Below are 17,362 nucleotides of genomic sequence, written 5' to 3' on the forward strand. Positions count from 1 at the left end.
CTTAACCACTAGGCCACCAGGGCTGGCCCCTTTTTTTTTTTTTTTTTTGGTGAGGAAGAGTGGTCCTGGGCTAACATCTGTGCCCATCTTCCTCTACTTTATACGTGGGATGCCTGCCATAGCGCAGCTTGATAAGCAGCACATAGGTCCACACCACAATCCAAACCTGCAAACCCCGGGCGGCTGAAGCGTGTGAACTTAACCACTACGCCACTGGGCTGGCCCCTGACTCTGTTTTTTAATTTACTTCCTCATCTTCATGAACAGATTCTCCAAGAGCTTCCTGAGGAGTGTGTGGGAAATCTGTTTTTGACCCTTGTGTCTTTGAAAATAACTTTATTCTACCTTGATACTTTTTGGCTAGGTCTAAAATTCCAGGTTGGAAATAGCTTCCCTTCAGGTTTCTGAAGGCCGTTCCCATTACATGGGGCTGCGTTTAAAGTCTTGTGGGCTCTTCCCTTTGTCTTCCTTGTTCTGGGTTTATCTTTATCCTTTGTGCCCCACGCTTAGTGGGCCCTTTCTACTTGGAAACTCACGTCTCCCATTACTCAGGTATCCACTGCCTAGTCGCTTCTGATCTCATCTTTCATGCTTTAATTTCCAGATGTTCTTTTTCATTCCCTATATACCGTTTCTCAGCCTGGTGGACCAGTTTGGTGGTTGCAGCACTCTCTGTCCCCGAGCTGTGGCTGGGGTGGTTTGAAGCTCTGCCCACATCTGTCTCTTCTGGTGCCTTGCTCTTCAGACGTCTGGCAGTCCTTGGCTTGAGCTTCAAGGTTGAGAGCCAAAAAAGAAGACTGGAAACTGAGCACACAGGTGGGTTATACCAGGGCAGTGCTGTTCCAAGTATGTCTGAGATCTCTTACCTTGCTGCCACTAGGCAAGTATAGGACTTGTGTTTAGAAACAAAACTTGTAGCAACTGGATATTACCAGGGCATTTTTTTTTTTGGGAGATCAGCCCTAAGCTAACATCTGATGTCAATCCTCCTCTTTTTGCTGAGGAAGACTGGCCCTGGGCTAACATCCATGCCCATCTTCCTCCACTTTATATGGGACGCCACCACAGCATCCCTTGCCAAGCAGTGCATCGGTGCGCGCCTGGGATCCGAACCGGGGAACCCTGGGCCACCGCAGCAGAGCGCACGCACTTAACCGCTTGCGCCACCGGGCCGGCCCCCAGGGCATTTCAAGCAAAGTTTTTAAATGGTCCCTTGCACGTTTCAGAGCTAAGGTGGTGTGGCTGTGACAGCTGAGAGGCCCTGAGGGAGGTGTCTCTGGAAGTAGACTGCCCTGGAGAATCTTCTCCTTCAAGGAGCTGAGGAATGGCATTTCTGTGCCCTCGACAGTGCTGGTGTCCAGTGCCCCGGCCACCTGCAGCAAATGAAGGGCCAGATTTCTTCCAGCTTCCCAGGAAACCACCTCATTTGAGCTAGTCCCCAGCTGTCTGCTTCATGCCCGTGTCAGATACATGGGAAATCTGGGTTGAAAACCAGGTTGGTTCTTGTCTTTCCTTCTCCACTTCACTTAGGATTCCATTTACCTCTAGCCATCTCACTGTTCCTGTCACTTCTTTTCCCCCATCCTTGTGGGTTTACGCTTTTTAAGGAAATCCCCTGTCATTTTATGGGGCTTCAGTGGGCTGGGGGTGGGGTGAAATCAGATGCCTGTGCAGTCTTCAGTCTTTAGCCAGAGCTCCAAGAAAACTGAGGGCTTCATTTTTGTTGTTTGGACAGAAAAAAGGGTTTAAAACATGATTGCTGTAAAACAGATCTTCTTGAAAACATCCAGTCAGAAGAATATAGCACTGTACAGACACTAATGACATGTTTAAGTGCTTTATTTTTTTAACTCCCTCTGAATCCCCTGGTTGACTTCCGGGAGCCAGAGTATTACATGACAATTCAGTAATCGACTGGGTGTTGATGAAGCAGTGTAAACAAGGAACTGCACTGCCGCTGCTCGGGGAGGGCAGGAGGAGAGGTCTCTCCTCATCCCCGACCCGGGTTCATCTTGATTCCCAGTCGGAGCTCAGGGCTGACCCTTAGTGCCACCCAGGAGAAAACCCCAGGCTGCACCCTCCCAGCTGAGTCCTGAGTTTGTGTAGCCAGGAAAATCTAGTTTGCAAAATAAACTGCACCCCTGTGTGCCAAGTTCAGACTCAGCTAAACAGTGTTAAGACCCTGAGAGTGAAAAGGTGGCCTGAGGGGTGGGAGTCTACAGATCCATTAGGACCCTTTCCTGGGGCAGTTCTCAGATGGCCAAGGAATCAGCAGGCCAACAGGAAAGGGCCTTCCTGAAGCTTCCTTACATATTCATTCTCAGTCTCTAGAGTCCCATCACCTCAGTGCTCTCTCCTGACTCCTGATTCTGCTAATACTATGATCAAAATTATTTCTCAAATTACTCTCATTTGGAAGACCATCAAATTCCATACCCATCAGATTCCTAGCGATGGACATCCAAGGTATTGGCATCATGGGAATCAAACAGTTTAAGAGCAGCACGAGTCCATTGTCCTGGAGCAGTCTCCAGGAGCCCTGGTTACACCATGTCCACATGAGAGCTTCCTCCGGCCGGACAGGAAATGCAGGTGGCCCTGTCGGACACCACACTGTCCAAGGCTCTCATCAGGATGTCTGGCATGTGGTCTGTTAGCATCTTTGGGCCGATAAGTATTTTGCTGAATTCTGATTCATGTGACCACTTTGCTCTATAATGAGCAGTAGAACAGCAGCAAAATCTGAAAAAGAAAAAAGATGAAGTAGCAAAGCATCACTTGGAGTTGAACCTCCACACACACGTTTTCTTCCACTGATGGTGAGTGGAATGAGCCACGTCAGGCCCCGGCCCACGCTGCCCACACTCACCTCCCTGAAGGGCCCTCTTCTTCCAGGTGGATGATCCTGCCGGGAGGGTACAGAGGGGGGTACTTGGTGGGGGACTCCAGGGGGGAGTCGCTGGAGAAGCTGTACGCTGGGGACCAGTGTGTCAGCAGACTCTGCTCCCCAAGAAGAGGCTGTGTCAGGTCTCCCTGGTCACCCCCATCCAGCTCTGTTGGAAAGTTGTCAGGATCCCCTCCAAACAGCTCATACCAGCATCCGTGCAGCAAGATCTTGTACTAAGGGCGAGACCCAAGAAGGCAGCGTGCTTGTGACTTGAGGCTTTCACTGCCACCAGAGACCTTGGACCCGTGAGCTAGTGCTAGGTGGCAGCGACCCTCAGAGCTCAGACAAAGGCCTAGCAGTTTTGTTTTTAAGTCATGGATCTTAGGAGTGTGGAGATCAGTCGGCCCAAACTCAGGTGCCTCTTGGGCAGTGAAGCCATCACACTTGCAGCAATATTTAAAAACCAAATCGTGCTGATTTTGAGGAAAAATTACCCTTAATTCTTTTCAAGCAAATTTGCAAACCAGTTTTATTCTTCCCTTAAAGACATTAGATATTAATTTTTAAAAATTTTGAGGAGGGGTAGTTGATAAGGAGAAAGTTTATTTAAAATTAAAAAAACTTGGGGCCGGCCCTGTGGCTTAGCAGTTAAGTGCGCGCGCTCCGCTACTGGCGGCCCGGGTTCAGATCCCAGGCGCGCACCAACGCACCGCTTCTCTGGCCATGCTGAGGCCATGTCCCACATACAGCAACTAGAAGGATGTGCCACTATCACATACAACTATCTACTGGGGCTTTGGGGGGAAAAAAAAGGAGGAGGATTGGCAATAGATATCAGCTCAGGGCCGGTCTTCCTTAGCAAAAAGAGGATTAGCATGGATGTTAGCTCAGGGCTGATCTTCCTCACAAAAAAAATTAAAAAATTAAATTAAATTAAAAAAACTTGTTCTCTGATTAGCAACAAAAACAAATGTCAGAAAACAAAGAGGTTAAAAAGTGAAAATCATCTCTAATCCCATCTAAATAAAACCAGATTTCAGTGTATTTTTGTTTGGTCAAAACTCCTTGTCACCTCCCCCTGCCTCAGATCGTACCTCTGAGAATCATTTTGAAGTCTGCCTTTTTTAACTTTTCAATACCTCATGGATACCTTTTTCTATTGGTAAATATAAATTTGTCACCATTTTTAAAGACTGCATAATACTCCACGGTTTAGATATACCAGTACACCTTCCAAACTCTGTATTTGGCAGCCTTATCTTTTAAGCTTTGGGACCAAAGGCATCAGAATACTGTTGGTCACAAGACAGGGCTGAGAAGTATGACAGAGAGCAAATCACTGAACTAGACCAGGGATGGTTCTATCACAGTATTTTCTAACTGTGGCATTTCATGGACTTGATTTAGCCATTTGCTTTCTTGGGCATCATCTACAGAACACCAGAAGAAAGTCTGTACACAGGGTGGAAAAAGCTTCCAGCACCAGCGTCAAATGCTCCGGGCTGAAAGGCTCTGAATTTAGAAACATCCTCTCAACGCCACATACAAGCTCGTGAGGAGACCCAAACTCCTACAGATCCTCTTACAGGGCTCCCCAAGTTACCTTGGGCTTATTACAGTGAGCAATCACGCGTAGGATCCTCTTCTTCAAATCTTCCAAGTTGGTCACACTTAACCTGTACAGCAAAAGATCAGACTGAGGCTCAGGACTTGGTCTTTTCAGCTACCCCAGCCCCAGACAAAGCATCTAGCAACTCACCTGGGAATCACATCATCGCCCAGGACAAGTGACACAATGAAGTTCTTAGAGTATTCATAAAGGGATTTGCTGAAATTTCAAAAAAAGAAAAAATTAATCAAGTTTTCTGATTATATTGCCCACAGAGGGCTTCAAAGAGAGAAATAAGTAACTTTGCCAGGTCAGTGCGAGATCAGTTTTCATAGAATTAAACTCTGTTCTCTATCCTCTAAAGGGGAAGAGAAATAAAACAGAGGGACTTCAATTAGAGCAGCTCACTGGCCAGATTTTATTAAAGCCACAACACAGACCAACAGAGACGATCCACAGCTAAAATTTCAAACCAGATCAAGATGGCAGACGGAACATATGCATTTATCCTTTGACCCAGCAACTGCACTTGGAGGAATCTAACAAAGGCGTACTGGCAAAAATGTAAAAATACAGATGCAAAAGACTATTCACTGGAGCTGTTACTCCAGTGAGGTTTCCAGCAGAGGTTTCCAACCTCTGCTATTACTCTGTTGTAATAGCAGAGGTTGGAAACAACCCAAATGTCCATCTATAGAGAACTGCGTGGCACATCCACAGAGTAATGAGTCCTCTGCAGCTGTAAGAGATGAGGGTGAGCTGTGCTGCTGCGGGGTGACACTTGAACAGGACACACTGTTCAAGGTAAACACAACAACAAGATGCAGAGGAGCATGTAGAGTCTGCTGCCTTTATCTCAGCAGAGGGGAAGAATACAAATATATGTGAAAATAGTGAAAAGATAAGTCATAAACTATTAAAAATGGCTACCTCTGGGGGGAGAGAAAGGACATTATTGAGGGAGTAAGGATGGAAAGGAGATTTCTCTGAATGTACCGTCCTTTGCCAAGTTATCTTTGGAACCATGTTATTGTTTTATATATAGTCATGTGTCACTTAACGATGGGAATACATTCTGAGAAATGCGTCCTTAGGCTGTTTCATTGTTGTGAAGACATCATAGAGTGCACTTACACAAACCTACATGGTATAGCCTCTTACACACCTAGGCTATATGGTACTCATCTTATGGGACCACTATCATCTATGTGGTCTGTCATTGACCAAAACATCGTTTTGTGACAAATGCCTGTATATGAAACACAACTAAATCAAAATAACAACAAAAGCAATCCTTGTGTGTGTGTGTGTGTGTGTGTGAGAGAGAGGAAGATCAGCCCTGAGCTAACATCCATGCCAATCCTCCTCCTTTTTCTTTTGCTGAGGAAGACTGGCTCTGAGCTAACACCTATTGCCAATCCTCCTCCTTTTTTTTCCCCAAAGCCCCAGTGCACAGTTCTATGTCATAGTTGCACATCCTTCTAGTTGCTGTATGTGGGACGTGGCCTCAGCATGGCCGGAGAAGCGGTGCGCCGGTGCGTGCCCAAGATCCGAACCCGGGCCGCCAGTAGCGGAGCACACGCACTTAACCGCTAAGCCACGGGGCCGGCCCCAACAAAAGCAATCCTTAAAATCAAAAGCCAAATGAAACAAATGAACCTAATAGTGTATTAACCAAACAGAAGAATTATTTCAAGTGACTTTAAAACAACAGTAATTTGGCTGTATATCTCTAGTAGGAATAGAAACTAAGAACAAAACAAACTGCAAAGAAATCTCCAAGTGCTTCCAGTACTCATACTGTTACAGGTAACATTGGTACTACCATTCTGAAACTACGATCCCTCAGCCTATATCTATCTATACATATCTATATCTATATCTATCTATATCTATCTATACACATCCATTTATACACACACACAGAGAGGGAAATGCAAATTAAAAATAACGTGAATGTTGACAGAAACAAAAATTTTTAGCATAGGAGAAAAAGATACAAAGAATTTTGGTAAAAACCAAGTATACAATCAAATAATTTAAGTAAAAACCCTCATCTTTAATTGGAAGTATCAATAATGAATTAAGGGTATATTTTCTCTTTGGAATAACAAAAGCATTTCCTACCTCCTTCCACTGAAAAGGCCTAGAAATGGTGACCTACTCTGTGGTAATGAGCACTCCTAGTGCCCACCAATTCGCACTCAAAGAAACCAATACTCCTTGGAGAAATGGTTGATTCCAGTTACAGAACAGGGCAAAACACTTGAGAAGATTTGTAGTACCAGAAAGCAAGAAACTATCTGATGATTGGGGTTGTGTCAGGATGAGAAGCCTAGTTGAAGGGACTCCCACTGGCCGAAGATCGGACAGTGTAAACATCAAAAGAGTAACTGCAATGGACTGAAATACAAAGATGTTTAAGCTCATGAGTTTATAATTATAGTTTAAAATAATTCACATCTGTCTCTGGAGACTGCTAGAATACCAAATCATTATTCTGAACACTGCTAAATAAAGGGAAAGATTCAAGCATTTATGCATTTATTCTGCTTTTCCAGTGTGAACTATACCTCAGAGGAAACCAAATACTTGAAGAAAAGTTCTTCATAATTTTCAGTTAATAAATGTAGAAGAAATGACAGAAGTAGAATATCACCATTTTGCAACCTCTAATAAATACATATGTATTGACCATTAGCTGCTAACATCACAGAGAGAGATAAGCAGACATGTGCCTCCTGATGTGATGCAATGGGAATTACACACCATTACTGTGACGTATTCTCAAAAAATCCACCCTGAATCTGGTCAAATGTCTAGACATAATTACCATTTTCTAGGAAACAGAACCAACTAAAGGGACAGAGTAACATGTTAAATGACACCAGGAGTATACAATAAGGAAAATCCAAAATGTGGCTTCTCCAGAACGAATAACCTGGTTTCAGAAATAAAGAAGGGAGGGAAAAATCTAATATTAAAAGAATTACAAGACGAATTCACCAATGTGAAGAACCTTGTTTGGATCTTAATTCAAACAAATCAACTGTAAAACATTTATGAGATAATTGGGAGAATGTGATCAATACTGGAATTAAGGAATTGTTAATAAAGGTTTTTACAACTTTTATTTTTTTTTGCTGGGAAAGATTCACCCTGAGCTAACATCTGTTGCCAATCTTCCTTTTTTTTTTCTTTCCTCCCCAAAGCCCCAGCATGTAGTTGTATATTCTAGTTGTAGGTCCTTCTAGTTCTTCTGTGTAAGCCACTGCCAGGGCATGGCTACTGACAGACAAGTGGTGTGGTTCCACACCTGGGAACTAAACCCAGGCCGCCAAAGCAGAGCACACCCAACTTTAACCACTAGTCCATCAGGGCTGGCTCAATAATGTTTTTTTTTTTTTTTTTTTTTTTTTTGTGAGGAGATCAGCCCTGAGCTAACATCCGCCAATCCTCCTCTTTTTTTGCTGAGGAAGACGGCCCTGGGCTAACATCTGTGCCTATCTTCCTCCACTTTATATGGGACGCCGCCACAGCATGGCTTACCAAGCAGTGCGTCGGTGCGCGCCCGGGATCCGAACCAGCGAACCCCGGGCCGCCGCAGCGGAGCGCGCGCACTTAACCGCTTGCGCCACCGGGCCGGCCCCTCAATAATGTTTTTTAAATGTCTTATCTTTTAGAGATATACTAGGGTATTTAAGGATGAAATGATATGTCTCAGATTTGCTTCAAAGTAATCCAGCTCCGGGGATCTGTGGGAAGTAGGGTGGGGTATATGAAATGAGATTAGTCATATGTTAATAAATTATTGAAGCTGATTAAATGGGGGTTCATTATACTATTCTATTTTTGTTTGCATTTTTTAATTTTTGTATGAATGTTCTATAATAAAACGGTTTAACAGATTATTATAAGCAGATGAAGACAGAATTAATGAAATAGAAAAAGGATCTGAAGAAAATATTCAGAATGTAGCACACTGAAACAAAGATTCAGAAAATGAGTGAGAGGTTAGACAGCAAGTAGAGTGAGAAGGTATAACGTATGTCTAATGGAGTCCCCCCAAAAGAAGGGTGAGAGAATAGAGCAGAGGCAATATGTGAAAATACAACAACGTTCAAGAATCTAGGAGCTGGCCTGGTGGCGCAAGCGGTTAGGTGCATGCGCTCCACTGCGGTGGCCTGGGGTTCGCCGGTTCGGATCCCAGGCGCACACCGATGCACTGCTTGGCAAGCCATGCTGTGGCGGCGTCCCATATAAAGTGGAGGAAGATGGGCATGGATGTTAGCCCAGGGCCAGTCTTCCTCAGCAAAAAGAGGAGGATTGGCAGATGTTAGCACAGGGCTGATCTCCTCACACACACACAAAAAAGAATCTAATAAACTTCAAGCAAGATACATAAAAAAGGAGACCATTAAGAACAAAAAAAGCAAACACTCATGTAACCTGGATGCATCTTGCTGAGTAAAAGCAGCACAGCACAAAAGACTACATATGATTCCATTTATATGACATTCCAGAAAAGAAAAAACTATAGTGACAAAAAGCAGATCAGTGTTTGCCTGGGGGTAGGAGGAGGGGACTGATTGCAAAGGGACACAGAGAACATTTTAACGGTGGTCCTATCAGCACCAAAAGACAGACAGACAGAAAGAAGATAAACCTGTCATTTACAGATGAAATTATTAAATACATTAAAAAAACCAAAAGCATCTGCAAATTAATTATAATTAATGAGAAAATTTAACAAGGTTGTTGGATACAAAATCAAAATACAAAATTATATGGAATTTATATATGTCACCAACAGAGAAAGACTAAAAAATGCCCAAGAATAAATCTAACAAAAGATGTATAAGACTTTATGGAGAAAATTATAAAACTTGGAAGACATTAAAGAATACCTGAATTTTGGAGAATGATTTTATGTTCAGAGACTTGGAAGCTCAATACAGTCACGAGCTGTATAACAATGTTTCGGTCAATGACGGACTGCATATACAACGGGGGTCCCATAAGATTATAATGGAGCCTAGGTGTATAGTAGGCTATACCCTCTCAGTTTGTGTAAGTATATTCTATGATGTCTGCACAACGACAAAATCATTTAACAATGCATTTCTCTGAACATATACCCCATCATTAAGCAATACATGGCTGTAATATCAAGATGTCTGTTCCCTCCCAATTGAATTAGAAAATAAACGCCGTTGAAATCACAATTCCAACAAACCTTTTGTTTATGGAACATGCAAAACTGATTCTAAAATTTACATGGAGGTGCAAAGGGCTAAGAATAGCCAAGAAGCTCTTGAAAAAGCAAAAGGCATGGGGATTTGCCCTGTGTGATGCCAACATTTAGTTTCAAACTAAGGTAATTAACCCAGTGTGGTACTAGAGCAGAGACAGACAATGAGACCAACGCAAGCAAGGCGAGAATGCAGAGATGGACTCGTGATGGACACTTCATAAATGACAGAAGTGGTACTGCATATAAGTAGTAGGGGACGGATGGACTTTTCCATAAATAATGCTAAGACAATGCATTATTTGTGTGAGGGAGATAAATGAAACTGGATCCTTACCTCATACTATACACAAAAAAGCCAACTAAACAAAGATTAAAGACCTAAATAAAGGTGAAAGGCCAGACTAAAAGGCTGTTAGAAGACAATATAGGAGACTAGCTCCACATCCTTAGGACAGAGAAACATTTCTTAAAAAAGAAACAAAAACCCAAAAATCATAAATGAAAAGAATGTCAAATTAGTCAATGTTAAAATTAAGAACTGATGAACTGAAGACATCACTCAAAGAAAGTAAAAAGACAGACACATCAAGGAGTGGTGAGCATATTTACAACACATACTTGCAACCAACAAAGAACTGACGGATGGAATACACAAGCGAATCAATGAGAAAAAGCACAACCCAATACAAAAAGGGGCAAAAGGATTTTCACAAAAGTGGAAACTCAGTAGCCAATAAATATATGAAAAGAGACTCAATTTCATTAGTAATCATCAAAATCCAAATTAAACCACAATGAAGCATCACTACACAGCCACCGGATTGGCAAAATTTTAAAAATCTGACAATATGAAGTGCTGGTGAGAACGTGGAGCAATGTGAACTCGCACACACTGCTGAGAACGTAAACTGGCACAGCCACTTTGTAAAACAAAAACACTGGCATAAAAAGTGAAGGCTGAGTGTGTGCAAACTCCACAATCTAGTAATTCCCATCTAGACCTACGTCTCAGAGAAAGTTCATTACAGCATCGTTTGTAACAGCCCCACACTGGAAACAACCCAATGTCCATCGCCAGTCAAACAGATAAATAATTTCTGACAGATAAATGATATATGATGAAATATAATGAGAACTGACAGAGTAACATCTTACAGGCATCAAACATAATGTGGAACAAAAGTCACAGGAAAAAGTACAATTCCATTTACATAAAATTCAAAATCATGCAAATCCAAACTGTATTATGTAGAGCCATGTATACAGGTGGTAAAATTATTCTTTTTAAAGCAAGGGAAGAATTTTCACAAAGATCAGCATAGTGCTTATCTGTAAGCAGCACAGGAGAGGATGTGCAGGGAATTTCTAACGCACCGACAGTGCTCTATTTCTCAACATGGGGGGTGGGTGCAGAGGTGTGTGTGTATTTAAATTAGCTTTATTGAAGTATAATTTATATATAGTAAAATCACCCATTTTAAGTGTGCAATTCGATGAGTTTTGACAAATGTATCTAAGTGTTTAACTACCACCTAGTACAATGAAGATATAGAGCATTTCCATTACCCCCAAAACTCTCTGTGTCCCTTTGCAATCAACCCCATCCCCAACCCCAGGCAACCGCTGATCTGTTGTCATTACAGTTTTGTCTTTTCTAGAATGTCATATAAATGGAATCATATAATAGGTCTTTTGTGATGGGCTTTTTTCACACAGCAAAATACATCCAAGTTTTATGGACGTTTGCTTATTCTCAAAAATGTATGCTTTGTCTTTGTTTTACAATAAAAAAATACAGTTATTTAAAAAAGTCACTCATGTCTTTTTATATATGTGTAAATATATATTTTAATATAAAAACAGCTTTAAAAATTTTTAAAGTACACAAATATTTATGTATAAAGATACTGATAGAATTACTTATAATAATGAAAAAATGGAAAGAATGTAAATATCTATCAGTAGTGGAATAAGTAAAAATGGTGTAACCAGATGATAGGATACTAAGCAGCTATTTAAAAAACACGTTCTCAAAGAATATTTAAGGATATAATGTAAATAGGTTATTACTTCAATTTGTAAAACACATATCCACACACACAAACAGGTGGAAGAAAATAAGCCTAAGTAGTTACAATGGTGATTTCTGTGTAGAGGACCTTTGATCTCTACATTTTTATATTTTCCAAAATTTCTAAGATGGCTACAGATTTATTTTTTTCTCCTTTTTATTTATTTTACTTCTTTTTTATCTTAGTAAAAATTTCTTTTACAATCAGGGCAAAAGGTTATATAGAACAGTCCAGGATTAAGTATGTTGAGTCAGAAAAGAAAAATGTACTTTTCAAACTTATAAAAAATGAATCTTAGCACTATTATTTAGGAAATCAAAGCTATGGTCAGACAGACCTATGAAAAGCTATTCAGTCTTTCTTCAACTAAACAATGCATTGAAACAAACTTCTCCTGAGGCTGAGAAATTATAATTAAACTACAAGTAAAAGACTAGCCTTGACCATATGACTTGCAAGTAGCACCTTGTTATAGGCATGGAAATAAGAAGTACCTCAGCAGCCCTCGGGGCGGGGAGAAGGCGTAACACCTGACCTGTGGGTGGGCGGGTCTGAGCATGATGGCCAGCAGGGCTGCAGCGCCTGCCCCCAGGCTGTGCCCCACGATGACAAGCTGGTACTCCTAGAGGACAAAAGCAGAATGAGTCAAGGTTAAAAAACCAAACAGCTAATGACAAAGAAAATGAAAGAAAAGAAAAATTTAAAAAATCTCACAGGAGCAATGCTGAACGCTTGGCTCAAAATCCCATCGTTGATGAGTCGTCGGTAAAGGTATCTGGCAGCTTGAGAAATCCCCTAAAGATGCAGACAAAGGAGGCGGCTAGTGATTGTGAGACAAGGCAGGATCCATCATGACAGATGACAGGATTATACTGTGTACACCTATTTGTGACTCTCTGTCTCCTCAAATAGTAATAAGCATCTCGGGATCAGCAGCCACGTCTATTGCTCCCTGTTGTGTTCCTGGCATCTGGTGCCATGCTGCAGCATGAAGCACGCTCAATAAATATTCTCACGAATGGGGGGTGACATCAAGAACAGACATTCCACGTCTGGGATCCAAACCTGTGAACCCCCAGCTGCCAAAGCAGAGTGTGCGAACTTAACCACTATGCCACCGGGCCGGCCCCAGATGTTCCATGTCAACAGATACACTTCTGCAGCTTTCTCTGCAGCTACACAGTATTCTGCTGTATGGACGGATGTACCAACATTTACTTCTCAGCCCAGTCCACACGGTTGGAAGATTCGCCCTGAGCTAACATCTATGCCAATCTTCCTCTATTTTTTAGTATGTGGGCCACCAGCACAACATGGCTGCTAACAGAGCAGTGCAGGTCTGCACTGGGGAACCGAACCCAGACCGCCGAAGCGGAGTGCCCTGACCTTAACCACTAGGCCACCAGGGCTGACCCACAGACTTAGATTTTAAATGACTGATCTTTTTTTTTTCTTTGTGAGGAAGATCAGCCCTAACATCCATGCTAATCATCCTCTTTTTGCTGAGGAAGACCGGCCCTGAGCTAATATCTATTGCCAATCCTCCTCCTTCCCCCCGCCCCCCGCCAAAGCCCCAGTGCATAGTTGTATGTCATAGTTGCACATCCTTCTAGTTGCTGTATGTGGGACATGGCCTCAGCATGGCTGGACAAGCGGTGCGTCGGTGAGCACCCGGGATCTGAACCTGGGCCGCCAGTAGCAGAGCACGTGCACTTAACCACTAAGCCACGGGGCCAGCCCCTTACATGACTGATTTTTTCAAGTGATGTTAAAACATAAAGTTCTGAGTCAGTGACCCTGACTAAGCATCTACTGTTCCTGCAAAAGCAAAACCAAGACCATCAGAAGTGAGTTCTAGGGAGGTCAGGTTTTAAATTCAAAAAATAAATAAAATGTAAAATTTCTTAACAAATATAGCTGTCCTATGAAACAGACTTCCTGAAAATTAAGCAGTTCTAATAGAGGAGAGAAAAGCCTGTTGATCAAAAATATTTTCAGAGTGCTTCCTACGTGACAAGACAAGACAGTCTGGCCCTGTCCTCGTGTGGCTTGTCCTCTGACAGGATGAAGTAGGAGACATTCAAGATGGCAGACTGTTCTGATCATCTCTAAAGCTACTGCAAATTCCTGATTCTATAATTCTGCAAGCAGAATGCTGAACCTGGCCTCATATAAGAAAAACCAAAAGAAGGTTTGATGGGTTTAACATTCAGGGTACAATCTGACAGCACTTCCTGACAAACCATCAAATTTCCCTTTACCCCTCTACAACTATGCAATTCACTCAACTTCCTTCAACATCAGCCACCTACCCGGTGTCCGGTGCTGGGAAGTCAGAGCCGAACAGAACATGGACCACAACTGCTGCTGATTGTAAGTCTCCCTGGCTCATGCGCTACAGACGAAATGCTAAGACCGCTTTCAGCTGCATGGCTTTGGACTCCAAATTACTGTGCACAGTGTCAGAGCCAAAACTTGGTAGAACCAAAGCTAAGAGCAGAGAACAGTTTATGCCCTTTTGCCTCAAGGAGCTGTCTTCCCGGCCGGAGGTAAGAGTGTTACTGAATGAAACAGCGCTGGAGGAGGCCTCAGCTGATAAACAGAGCCAGGCCTAAAGGGTAGCAGCTTGTGGTCACCGAAAGCCTTTACACGGTGGACACATTCCTCTAAGAGCAGAACCACAACCCAGCTCACCGGACTCTGTAGGTATTCTGTGGTTGGCTGGTTGATGTGTCTCTATAATAAGGCATAAAATTTTTGTTTTTCTCCACACGCACCCAAAATAGTTAAACTGGACTCTTGTGAATTGAGGCATAAAAAAACAGTTAAAGGTTGAAAGGAACAAGTTCATATTCCTAGGACTGTCAAGCTTCCAACCAGTGGCAGACAAAAGCCTCTCCTCTGCCTCCCTACTGAAAACTGTCCACGCAGGACACGACGGTTCAAGCACCAGCAGTTAAACTCTTGCTGTAACATGTATTTTTATAAAAATTAAGCATTTTATTTAAAAAATGGTTACTACAAAAGTGATACATGTTTTGGTTAAAAAAAACAAATGAAGTGTATAAAAATAGCACAAGCACATTGCCCTCCACCCCTGACATCCTTCTACCCAGTAGCTGCTGTAACCTCTGGAGGGAATCATTCTAGACTTTCCTTCAAACGTTAGAACACTGGTCTGCAACCTCATCAGTCATCAGGGAAATGCAAATCAAAACCACAGTGCGGTACCACTTCACATCCACTAGGATGGCTATAATAAAAGAAAAGAAGTGTTGACAAGGATGTGGAGAAATGGGAACCCTCCTACATCGCTGGTGGGAATGTAAAATGGTGCAGCTGTGTTGGAAAACAGTCTGGTGGTTCCTCAAAAAGTTAAACATAGAAATACCATAAGACCCAGCATCCCACTTCTGGGTATATACCCAAAAGAAATGAAAGCATAGAACAGATATCTGCACACTCATGTTCACAGCGACATTCTTCACAATAGCCAAAATGTGGCCACAACTCAGATGTTCATCAATGGATGAATGGATAAACCAAAGGTGGCACATATACACAATGGAATATTATTCAGCCTTAAAAAGGAAGGAAATTCTGACACATGCCACAACATGGATGGATACTGAAAACATTATGCTAAGTGAAATAAGCCAGTCATAAAAAGACAAATACTGTATGATTCTGTTTATATGAGGTACCTAGAATAAGCAAATTCATAGAGAGAGTAGAATGGTGGTTACCAGGTGCTGGGGGTGGGTAGTTAGTATTTAACGGTACAGAGTTTATGTTTGGGACAGTGAAAAGGTTTTGGGTATAGATAGAGGTGATGGGTACACAGCATTCTGAATGTATTTAATGCCACTGAATTGTACACTTATAAATGGTTAAAATAATAAATATTATGTTAGATACATTTAAAACTTAAAAAACTCTGCTCTAGGCAGGCCGTGTTCTAGTCCTTCAGGAGGAACTTACGTACCACACCCACAGCACAGTAACACTGAAACAAGAACTTGGGTATTGTGACATCTACAGAGAAAACTTGAGGAATGACATGCCAGGAAGTGTTGACAGTGTTGCCTCTCAGGAGGGGTCCTGGGCGGGAGGCTGAGTCGGCACTGCATTAGGATGGTCTTAGTACTGTACTAAGTTTAGTCTGCCAAACAGGTTTAGTTTGCTCTGTGCTGTACTAATGCTTTTCTTCACCATGAGAATGTATTACTTTAATTACAAGGGAAGAAAAGAGTTCAACTGGGGTTCAAATGCCGATTCTGACACTTATTCCGATAACTGTGTGGCTTCTGGCAAGTCACTATTGCTCTGAACCTGCTTCTTTCTCTTAAAAGACAAAACCAAAAACCACCTCATAGGGCTGTCAGAGGAATCTGCACTGTAAGAATGAAAGGCACTTACTCTGCACAGCACTTGCTTGGCATATGCAGCTATTTGTTACACAGTTAGCATTAATAGGAGAGATTCAGAGTTGGGAAAATTCTGGCCCCTTTGAGTTTCTCCTTTACGCAACATTCCAGACCGCAAACCCCAGGGCTTCTACCTTGTGTGCCAAACAGTCTTGCGCTTCACACTCTAAGTTGAGGGTCTCACTCTCCGCTGACAGGTCCGTAAGGATGTCCTATGGAAAGTGCATTGGAAGAAGAGCCTGTCAGTTGGGATGAGCTGTGCACTGTCTGAGGCGGGGGGGTGGGTCCCTCTGAGGGACAGCAGGGATATCACCGTCTCCCGGGTCAGACTACTGAGACGTGAACCTGTGATGCCTGAACTCGGGAGAGAAACCCAGGCGGGCAGGTAGCTCCTGGGGAACCCTTGGCATGACCAGCTCTGGGCCAGGGGTGAACCTGGAGAGGAGAACACGGGACATGTCTAAGACATACCCTCTGCCTTCCCTCACTGTACACATCTTCGAAGTACCCACAAAGCACAGAGCCCTGTAGCAGGGCTCACAGTCATCAGCTTGCTAAACCTAAGGAAAGGTAAGAGATCTATCAACGAGGCACAGGGGTGAGCACTGCAGGGCAGGGCAGGCTTCCTAGAGGAGGTGATGCCTAAGCCAGAGCCCGAAGGAAAAGCTCACTTTTGGGAAGCAGAGGGGAGAGGCGGGCATCCTTACCCAAGGGAGCAGCAGGACCCAAGGCAGAGGCATCTATGAGTGTGGGAAGCAGGTGGCGGGCCAGGCACACACGTGCTCAGCTCTGGACGCACTGAGAGGCCTCGGGTAGAGCCTGAGAGGCTGGTGTGTCCCCAGGACCCAGTGAGGCCAACCCACTGTGGGGAGGGGCTCCACGCATACACTCTTCACAAAGCTGCCAGGGTTAGGAACCACTGGTGTGCAGGGTGGGAACTGGAAAGGTAGGCTGGGGGCAGATCCTAAAGCACCAATAGAGCTGTGACAAGAAATATGAACTTTGTATTAAAAGCAGTGGGAAGCCACTGGAATACCAGCTTCTGAGAAGGAGTGGTAATATCTGACCCATGTTCTAGAAAGAGTATTTCGTGGACACTATAAAGGACAGATT

At 43.1% G+C, this 17,362-nt stretch overlaps 1 protein-coding gene across 1 annotated transcript in view; it reads right to left on the reverse strand.

Moving 5' to 3' along the window:
• Positions 1–1,821: 1,821 nt before the first annotated feature.
• Positions 1,822–17,362, reverse strand: part of DAGLB (diacylglycerol lipase beta) — a 36,576-nt gene continuing 21,035 nt past the window's right edge. The window contains exons 9-15 of the mRNA XM_058569319.1: positions 16,384–16,461; positions 12,537–12,617; positions 12,317–12,444; positions 4,647–4,715; positions 4,491–4,563; positions 2,870–3,120; positions 1,822–2,742 (exon numbers count right to left, since the gene is read on the reverse strand). Coding sequence (XP_058425302.1) covers positions 2,544–2,742; positions 2,870–3,120; positions 4,491–4,563; positions 4,647–4,715; positions 12,317–12,444; positions 12,537–12,617; positions 16,384–16,461 — 879 coding nt within the window. The 3' untranslated portion in view covers positions 1,822–2,543. The remainder of the gene's footprint in view (positions 2,743–2,869; positions 3,121–4,490; positions 4,564–4,646; positions 4,716–12,316; positions 12,445–12,536; positions 12,618–16,383; positions 16,462–17,362) is intronic.

This window comes from Diceros bicornis, chromosome 26, assembly GCF_020826845.1.
Source record: "Diceros bicornis minor isolate mBicDic1 chromosome 26, mDicBic1.mat.cur, whole genome shotgun sequence".
In the NCBI taxonomy this organism is placed as follows: domain Eukaryota; kingdom Metazoa; phylum Chordata; class Mammalia; order Perissodactyla; family Rhinocerotidae; genus Diceros; species Diceros bicornis.